The following is a 10,628-nucleotide window of genomic DNA, read 5'->3' on the forward strand; positions in this document are numbered from 1 at the left end:
AACCTTCTCCCCAGTACAATATAGTTGCACACTGCTTAACCTTCTCCCCAGTACAATATAGTTGCCCACTGCTTAACCTTCTCCCCAGTATAATATAGTTGCCCACTGCTTAACCTTCTCCCCAGCACAATATCTCAATGAGAAGTTTTTGTGTGTGGTGTTCAGCTTTAATTTCTGTATCCAAAACAAAAACAAAAACAAAAAGCCTTGTCTTCCAATATACTTTATGATGTCAGACCCCTTGTTACATTTTGACTACCTGCTGATACCTTTTGCAGCCAAGAGCCGAATTAACCACTTCCCTGCCAAATTACAGGTTTTACTGCTAGCAGAAGCCATGAGGATGGAAGCCGGTGAATGTCATAAACTCTCCAAGCTTGTAGTTATGATAATCACAGGTTTGCGTTCTCTCCCCGCCTGCGACCTGTACAATGGATTGCAGCGAGCCCTGGCACTGCAGTCCCCTCTGTGGGAGTCCTCAGACCAGCCCTGCCACTTGGCGGGCCTATTGTCCAAAGGATTTCGGTTTCCAATAGAAGCAGAAGGTCACGTGATGCAAACAGTGCAGAGGAGAGCGGAGAGAGAAGAGAAAGGAGACAGATTGAGTTACACCAGAGGAGTTATACATTGAACGCTTTTAATCTGCTAAGAGGATCTCAGCTGCACTTTCATGTTCGACAACACTTCTCGCCAGCTATCAGAGTGAGAATTACCTGGGCTGGGACAGAAGGTGAGCGCACTTGGAACTTTCACTGCAGCAGAGACAGAGAAAAGTTTGGCGAGATGTTCTGCAGAGAGGGGGAAGAGGGGGCACAAAGTATAACAGTGTTTCAATTAGGGCCCATTCACGTCACATCGAAATGTGCTTCAAAATGCTGGTGTGCTGCAGTAGACATGTAAGCTGCGGAAATATTCGGTTCGATTCGTATATATCGTGATTCGGATCCGAAATTCAATTCGGTTCGGGTTTTGGATTCGGACGAAATCCAAATTTTTGTTAGTTTCGGATGAGTTTACGAATATTCGTTGCAGATACCACAGAAAACCCTATACAGATATTAATACTAAAGCAGAATCTCCTAGACCCGAATGCCAATTTCCGAATTGCATTTGGGAGCTCCCGAGTGCCATTCGGGTCTGGGAGTCTCGGGTTTAGTAATATATGTATATCGCTTCCAGACACGAATGGCATTCAGGAGCTCCTGAATGCAACTCTGAAATATCCCGAATGCCATTCTGGTCTAGGAGCCAGTATTATATGTATATACTGTATATGGCTCCCATGTTGCCATGGGAGCCAACGAAAATTTGTGTTCAGACCTATTCGGATGCATTAAACCGAAAAATACATCTGATTGGCCAGAAGTGTCACATGTCCGATTCAGTTTCGTTTTTACATGAAATTCCGACAGGATCCAAAATTCAGAAACGGAAATTCGGATTTGGACGCATTCGGATGCATCGGGATTTGGACATTCGGATGTGTCCGAATTTCTGAGAATTCGTCCGAATTTTGATTTGGAACGAAACCAATCGCACATGTCTGTGCTGCAGTGGGCATGGCGCCCACTGCAGCACAGACATGTGCGATTGGTTTCGTTCCAAATCAAAATTCGGACGAATTCTCAGAAATTCGGACACATCCGGCACACAAGTAGTTTTCTGAACGAACTTTCGTAACAAAGATCTTTCCTTCCCACCCGATAATGCCAATTGACAAATGATCGAAATTTCGTTTCATTTTTAACCTTTGATTTCGGAATGATTGGAGTTTCCGGAACGAAAACCACATTAGAACTTTGCTTGTTCAAGAAAAAAATTCCATCCTGCTCCTCCAACTTTTTTTGTCACTGCGGTCAAAATTGATCATCAACTTGACCCCATTAACTAATAGAAAGTCGAATGAAAGTTATTTTGTACGAAAGTTCTTTCAAATATCTAATCAGTGTATGGAGAGCTTTAGTAATAACATTTTTAAATCAATATTAATAAATGCCTCAGTACAGGTTTGGAGGTTCAGCGTGGTTGGGGAGGTTATTAGAAGCTCTTCACAAGGTCATTTTACCCAAAACTGATATTTGAGTGTTTGGTGGATGTTGGAGAGCTCAGTTCCAGGTCTCTTTTATAAGACGCTCCCACTCTTCTGGTTGAATTTATTTATTTGATACTATGGAGATACTATGGAGATTGTAGCAGGAGGAACGGTAACACACAAAGGTGGGTGCAACAACAACAATGGGTGCAAACAATCAAATCTTCAAGGTGGACAGGAACAGAGTTAGCAATTACAGCAGGAAGATCTCGCCATTGGTGTATCCAAGAAATATAGGAAACCAGGGGAGGCCTCAGCCCACCAGGCTCCACCTATAGCTTATACATCATTTTTTGGGAAGGTGATTGTCCATTTTCCTGAAATTTCTTTGCTTGGGTTTTCTTTTCAATATTTTTTATTGAGTTTTCCAAGGAAATCTAACATTGCCTATCAGTGGCGGAACAATCACCATAGCGACCCAGGTGGCCGCTATGAGGCCCGGGGCACAGGGGGCCCCGCCAGGACATTCCCCCTGATGCTGTGCGGGCCGTCTGGGGCGCTATGGCATCTCAGGCTGCTGGCTGTCACTGGCAGCTGTGAGGAGGAATACGCCGCTGTTCACATCACTGACAACCTGTCAGTGATCTGTGCAGCGCCACGTTCCTCCTCACAGCTGCTGCCGAGTCAGTGACAGCCAGCAGCTGTGGAGGAGGAGGCTGGGCCCAGTGTCGGCAGCGTGGGGGGAGGCGGGGCCCGGCGATGGAGGAGGCTGGGCCCAGTGACGGAGGAGGAGGAGGTGGAGACCGATTAGGGCTGGCAGGGATTTGATCAGCCCACCTGAGACCCTGCAGAGCCCACCATAGAGATTCTATGGTGGGCTCTGCAGGGTCATTCTGAGGGGGGTTGTTTGGGATCTCAGGTGGGCATAACTAGAAATCCCAGGGCCCCATGCAAAATTTTGCTATGGGGCCCTGTGATTTCTAGTTACGCCCCTGTTCCATATGTAGGAAAACAATGTGACTACATTGCCTACTAACAGTATAAATATGTGGCACACTGTGGCAGTTTAGATTTTCACACAGATTGGCCTATTCTGTGGGTCTCCACAGTCATATAATATCGATACTTTGGCTGGTCATGAGTGGGCATTAGGAACCTTTTGCCCCATTGCCCTTACATGGAAGATCCAGAGAATGACATAATGCCAGAGCAGTTACATTAAGAGGAAATGTAGGAAAGAAGAAGAAAATGATAAAGTATTGAGGGTTAGGTGTGGGGTGGATGAGAAAAGTTCGCTTTGTTTTTTAAACATGAACATGATCAGGAGAGGGCTTAATATTAACAGAAGCATCATCTCTCATTGCAGGTCAGCTGACCCCCGGCAAGGCCAAAGAATGAGCCTGAGTAAGTAGACACGTTCTGAATTCTTTCCATTGTTCACTAAGGAGTATATGATAATGCAGAGCCAAATACAGTGATAATGTGCGTACTGTAGTAGCTGATAGCAGCCAATCAGATTGCATCTCTCACCTCAATGGACTGCAATAAATCTGGTTGCTGTGGGTTACTGCTCTTTGCACATTCATTGCATTTTGAATTGCTTTATTAAATTGGGTGGCAGTCCATTCAATATGCAAAGGGCCATATCTATACATAGTCATCATATGTGGTGGAAAAGTGTTAAAGCTTTTCCCACAAATTCCAATCTAATTACACAAATCATTTTATTATCTACCAACAATTGTGTAGCGTGAGGGCCTGCCCGGAAAGATTTCAATTGAATTGTTTAGGTTGGCCCTCTCACTACTTTGTTTGCAAATGCGAAGGTGATTGTAAAAAGATTGTACAATCAGACTGTAGCTTCTGTGGTCAGCCTAAAGCAGCCTTTCAACACAGAGGAATCCTGGAAAGAACTCTCAGATCTTGGGGAACCCCTGCTAATAATTACTATATCTACAGCTCATTAGCTTGGTAGTCAGTAGGAAGAATGCTCCTTACATTGGTGGTCAGTGGGACGAATGCTCCTCACGTTGGTGGTTCAAAGGAAGAATGCCTTTTACATTGATTGTCAGTGGAAAGAATGACCCCTATATTGGTGGTCAGTGGGAAGAATGCTCCTTACATTGGTGGTCAGTGGGGAAGAATGCTCCTTACATTGGTGGTCAGTGGGAAGAATGTCCCTTACATTGGGGGTCAGAGGGAAGAATGCTCCTTACATTGGAGGTCAGTGGGAAGAATGCTCCTTACATTGGAGGTCAGTGGGAAGAATGCTCCTTACATTGGAGGTCAGTGGGAAGAATGCTCCTTACATTGATGGTCAGTAGGGAGTGTAGGAACCTTGGAAGGAACCCTAGAGTTTCACGGAACCCTGGTTGGAAAGGCTGGCTTTGAGTGTATAGTAATCCTAAAAATAAACTTATATTATTGCTCCCTTTTGGTCTGTCAAATATGCCATTGTAAGTTTTGTTGTAAAGATTCAATAAGTCCAAAAAAAATACCAGTTGATCCTGCCAAAAATACAGTGAGCCGATAACTTCCTGTACACTCTGCTTGTGCTGGACTGAAATCCCAAGCAGTGTTAATAGCCATGCTTTGTTCTCCTCTGTGAACTACAGAACACCCCCTCCATAGATTCAGTATAGTGAGTAAGCATTGTTACTAGGGATGCACTGATACCGTTTTTCCAGTATCGAGTACTGATATTTTTTTTCCGGTACTCACTGATACCAAATACCGAAAGTCCCATTAAGGAATTCAGGCGGCGTGTAATGCTCGCCACCTGGCTTCCTGATTAGCCGGGCGGCATGTAAAGACTCGCCACCCGGCTTCCCGATTAGCAGGGAAGCTGTCTCCATGCTCCCTCGCCACCAGGCTTTCTGGCCAATCAGGGAGCCCGGCACTGTGTAATGAAGTGTTGCCCGTTTCCTGATTGGTCGAGAAGCTGGCCAATTAGGAAGTCGAGCAACGGGTCATTACACGGCGCCTGGCTTCCTGATTGGCCGGGAAGCCAGCAACATGCTTTCTGGCCAATCAGAAAGTCGGGGGGCCAGATTGTCACGCTGCCCGGCTTCCTCATTGGCCGCGAAGCCGGTACCACGCTCCTTCGTCACAAGTGACGAGGGAGCATGGAGCCGGCTTCCCGGCCAATCAGGAAGCTGGGCAGCATGTAATGACTCTCTGCCCGGCTGCCTAATACCGGAAGCTCACGTATCGGGCCAGGCATCGGAGCATTTGGGAAAGTACGAGTATTCGCCCAAATACTCGGCATTGGCACCGATACCGATATTAGTATCGGTGCATCCCTAATTGTTACCCTAGGAAAGGAAGTTTTTGTGACAAGATCACCAGGTGAAAATAGGAAAATCAATGCAGTCACCACACCTAAGAACTGGTTAGCTTCAATACATGGATTTTGTTGGGTTTAAATACAACGTAAGCCTAATTTCTAGCAGACATGCCTGAATGTTATCAGCCTCAGAACTTGAGATTGTGTTGCATTCATGAAATAGATTTTTATATTCTAACCTGATTTAGAAAGGTGACAGCTGAAATCTCATTGGTATCCAGTACATAAGAACATAGGCAGATAGTAGGACTTCATATATCAAAGTCTTATCATATGGCTTACCAAGATTCTTCTCTCCGGAAGGGGTGTCATTGCCAAGCACGCCAATCGTCACCTGGGGAAACTACAGCACTCCTAAAAGAAGATGTTCTATCACCCCCTTGTGCCTACCCGCTGTGCCACTATCGCAAACCACCAGCATGGTAGTAAGTATGATGCCATTATTGTTATATTGTGCGCTGTACCCATGTGCATGAATGGCACTGCAGATAGGAAACATTTTTACCAGGAAACTATATTGGTTTTGGGTCGGCCTTGAAGCCCAACTTCAGTTTCAGAATTTCTAGGACTCTAAGGGCATGGGTCAATGGGAAAATGCAGCAAGATTTCAGGTGCATTCAGCATGCATTTGACATCAGTTTGAGACACTTCTGAGACCATTCATAGGCCAATATTGACATTTGACCTGCAGTTGACTTCCTTCTGACTTTCATTTGATCTAACCTGCTTCTAAGCTGCATCAACCTGCTTTTGCGTTACCATGTACTTGTAATGGGAAGAGAAGCAGTGCAAATTTAAATTCCACACTGCACAAATTTTCATCAACATGAGATCTGAAATTCCAGCTCGTGTCTTGCATTGTCACCTTCTCGATGCATGTCAATGATTAATTGAGTGCCCATCACTGACCTTCTGGGCTGGATGATGCCCAGCATCACCCAGCTCTTTTCAACACAGCTCGGCTTTCATGAACACACACCGCCTGTATGTGACATCATGATGCCGGCATTACAATAAACATATCTCACCTTTTGGATAATGGAACCACATAGGAAGAGCATTGCCTGTTAGGACATGTAGTACCTGAGCAGCGACATCTGTCACTAGCGTGCAACAAGTGGGTGCTGCTTATCCTCGCTCACAGCCCCACCAACTAAAGGATCCTGATGGCATGTAAAAGATCACGATTGCAACTTTTTTGAGTAAATTTAGTATTTAAGGGGCCCTGCGGTAGAATCAGGGCATGTGACTTTGCACTTTGTTGGAGTTGGGCTGTTAGTTCAGATTTTTTATAAGGTATATATGTGCCTTTGGGTGCACACATGAATGAGGATTCCCAGGGCACTATGGGTTTTGTAAAGGAAGGCACACCACGTGCTCTCTCAGATCCCCTGTAATTTTATTCATTAATTCAGACCTCAGTTGTTGCTTAAGGGGATAGAAAGCGATATTGTATTTGTTTGTGCATGACAAACTTTTACCCTGCCGCCCGGACATGTTTGCTTTGCTGCAGTTCCCTACTCGTATCAACCCCCTCCATCCCCCGGGTGTGAAGAGGAGGACGGTAAGCCTGGAGACAGTGCCTGCCCACCAACACAACCACCAGAGGGTCATCAACATGCAGCAAAGAGAGTATAGCCGGTGAGTAGCTGACAGGAAATCACCATAATAATGTAAACACTTAACTGGGAAAACTCCAACTAGGCCTCATCTAGGACCAGGCCTGTGTTGCCCATGGCAACCCATCAGACACTCCTGTTCATTTTCTGACCGGCACCGTAAACATAAAAATGAGTCTCAGACTGGGTGAAGGTATCACTTCCTGGCAATGCAAAGCACAAAAAAAGATCAATGCAGCTAACCACCAACATTGGTGGTCATTTAATCAGTAGTCGGCGTTTGCATTCATGCAGTTGGCCTTTTGCACTCAAAAGCTGCCTGAACGTGTTTGAAATTGCCTGAAAGTTTAATTTGTGTGGCCGGCCTTATACTTAGCCCCAAAACCTGAACCCCAACAGTTACAGAAACCAATGCAATTGTCTGTGTTTTTATACTGGCCTCTCTCCCACCCGTGCAGCCTGTTGCTCTTATTTCAACATTTATCTGATGTTTTGTACCTTAAAGAAGAACTATACTCACCTCTCCTCCAGCAATGTCACCTCTATGAGCTTCCTCACCAGTGCCGACATCTTTGCCCGTTCTTCTTCCATACAGGTACAGATGCACACCCTTGGACATAGACTGTCTGCATCCAAGGGCGTGCATCCAAAGACAGAAGTAGATAGAAAATGGTAAGGCTGGAGTTCTGCTTTAAATAAATTGTATAACAATTTTTCGATGTTCCTAGGTTCCACCAGGGCTGGAGGCGGCCATTTTATGGCACAGTGACAGAAAAGGAGGACTACAGGCAAGTAATATTTAGAATTTCCTAACAAGACTTCTCTTGAGCGTCTCCTCATTTCTGCTATACCCTTTTGATTTGGATTTGGCATTCTCCAACCCTGGAAAAATACAAAATGGCTCATTTAAAGTGGTGTTGGGTGCCTTCATCAGGTAACAGGTGTGCTACACTAGAATAAACTGTTTATGTTCCCTGCTCTCCCCCAATATGCTGTTGGAGCCCCAAGAAAGTCTTATTCTGCTTAACAGCAGACATCGCAGTGTCCTATCGAGGTATTAGTAGACATCTCATGGTGTCTGCTCTTGGTAAGCTTTGCTATAAAGCATATCCCTTCATACAAGCATATAATCTAACCTCAGAAATTATCTTCAGGTGCTGCCTTCCTAGTCCAGCACAGCTTACTTACTCATTTACTTTATTTCTATTCCTATTGGCTAGATTGGCCTTTGTCAACCAGGGTTTTATGGAACCCCCGGGGTTCCTTCAGAGGTTATTAAAGGTTCCTTGAGCAGTGTCTGGCTCTCAGATAATTAACCAACCAGTGACACCTATGATCTTTTTAGCCATCTGTAAGGGGGCAATCAACCCACTGACCACTAGTGATATGGATCATTTCCCTCCATGACCACCAATATAAGGGGTCCTTCTCCACTGACCACTAGTAATATGGATAATTTCCCCCCATGACCACCAATATAAGGGGTCCTTCTCCACTGACCACTAGTGATATGGATCATTTCCCCCCAATGACCACCAAAATAAGGGGTCCTTCTCCACTAACCAAAAATGTGCCAAACGCGCATTAACTTGAAAAAAGAAGCACGTTAAACCCGCAAAAATGATGCCGCCTTGGTTACCGTTTCCTTGGTAATGTATTTTACAGAAAGGAGATCCGACAACTGCTGAAGAAGCAGATGAGTGACAAGTGGGCTATAGACAGGGAGGCACTGACCAGCCAAAGCAAGGAACTGGAGGCTCTGAAAGAAGCTGACCGGCTAGCCATTGTTCAGGACCTGGAGCAGGAACGAACAAAAGCCTTATTCCTGACAAGATACAGGGATGAGAATAAACGGGTGAGTCAATACTCATCGCTGTTTCACTGCTTTAAGCCCAACTCCAGACAAATGTATTTTTTTATTGGGGCCCCCAGGAGGTAATAAGAGCAAAAATGCCGCTTTTGCTGCAATACTAACCTTTAAACCTGAGCTGTCCTCTGCTGTACTTCCTTTCCATGGGATGGCCTCAGTCTTTTTCTTCTAGGTTGAATGACACCCAGTGTAATGCAACCCAGAGTCTGAGGACACGCTGTTTCCTGGGCAACACCTTGGCATCCAGCAATTTCATTGTCGAGATGCAGAGAGCGGTTCTGACATCATCACCATTCTTTGCATCATTGATGGCCACCTAAGGGCCCATTCACACCAGATGCAGTGCATTCCGTCCCGATTCTGGCCAAAATGCACTGCCTTGCATTGCGGCCGGCTCACTTTTTGGTGGGGCAGGAGGGGGCGTGGCGGGCTATTGAAGTGAATGGCACCGTAGCCACGACCTCCAGCCGCAATGTGATTGGCTGCACAAGATCGCAAGGCACATTATGCCTGCAGTCCGGTCTAGTGCGATCAAAATAGCAGCATTTTGATCGCACCGGACCGCAGGCATAATGTGCCTTGCGATCACATGCGCCGATCGCGTTGCGGCTGGAGGATGTGGCCACGGTGCCATTCACCTCAATGGCCCACCACGCCCCCTCCTGCCCCACAAAAAAGTGAGCCGGCACAATGCAAGCCAGTGCGTTCTGGCCAGAACGCAGGGGCATCGTGAGGCCGGGTGTCACCCAGAGTGGAAACCAGGTAACACCCAGCCGTGATGTCATCGCACATGTGCGTGACATCATCGCGCATGCACAGCCATCTAATTGACACCTGCCGGCGGCCATCTTAGTGTACACCGGCAGAGAGGAGGGGACGTTCACCCGGCGGGATGAGGTGTCGCCGGTCCCCTTCTCTCTCCTGACACTGTCGGGCTCTCGGTCCATCACCGAGTGCCCGACTTTTTAGAGGAGGTGACACCAAAATCACTGTCATTTTGGTGTCACTCCTCCAATGGTGTCACGCGGGTGTGGCGCCACTGCCGGAACGCACTGTATCTGGTGTGAACAGGCCCTAAGATCCGAAGAGGATCCCAGACATAAGTGGTCTTAAGGTATTAGGAAAAATCTTTAAAAACCCAAAATGCATAATATACATGTGGTGGTCTTCCAGGGGCAATCGGAGGAAGTGGGAGGGAGACAAAAGTCTGGGGTTAGGCTTCATTATTTTATAGTATTAGAATAAAAATGGATTATTGGAGGCAATAAATCCTAACCATTTCATAAATCAGCCTGAAGAATTTTGGATATAAAACGCTTTTCTTAAATATTTGCAGTTAATGGAAAGCAGATGGCAAGAAAACCGGCTGACCCGATCTTTGGAGATACTAAAGGAGAGAGAACTTCAACAATTTAACCCAATTAACTGGAGTGGAACGCTGAAATAATACAAACTGGTCAGCAGCAAGCATAGTACGAATTGACTTTGAAAAAAATACTTTTGCTGTCTATATTAAAAAGAATCCCATGTTGCTAAAAACCCATTTTGGAAGAGTATTTGGGTTAATGAGAAATAAACTATTCAGCCCCCGAGACCTCATTTTACCAAGCAGCTAAATACAGTTGAAATGCGTATATGGAGACGTGAGGTTAAAACAAAAGTCCTTGACCTCCACTCCTGTGGCAGCATAGATTGGTTAAGAAGACACCCCCAAACCTGTTGAATGGACATTAAAGGGATAAGTGCACCTTCCCCTCCTCC

General features: G+C 45.8%; 1 protein-coding gene across 1 annotated transcript; it reads left to right on the top strand.

The window, feature by feature from the left end:
- The first annotated feature begins 574 nt into the window (after positions 1-574).
- On the top strand, positions 575-10,348 carry LOC108804398. Its single transcript, XM_018576114.1, has 7 exons — positions 575-730; positions 3,399-3,436; positions 5,679-5,803; positions 6,892-7,019; positions 7,726-7,785; positions 8,663-8,852; positions 10,204-10,348. Exons 2-7 carry the CDS (start codon positions 3,427-3,429, stop codon positions 10,312-10,314), a joined length of 624 nt encoding a protein of 207 aa, XP_018431616.1. The 5' UTR covers positions 575-730; positions 3,399-3,426; the 3' UTR covers positions 10,315-10,348.
- The last annotated feature ends 280 nt before the right edge of the window (positions 10,349-10,628 follow it).

The sequence above is a fragment of the Nanorana parkeri genome, unplaced genomic scaffold (assembly GCF_000935625.1).
Source record: "Nanorana parkeri isolate BGI_ZX_2015 unplaced genomic scaffold, ASM93562v1 scaffold56, whole genome shotgun sequence".
NCBI classification, from domain to species: Eukaryota; Metazoa; Chordata; class Amphibia; order Anura; family Dicroglossidae; genus Nanorana; species Nanorana parkeri.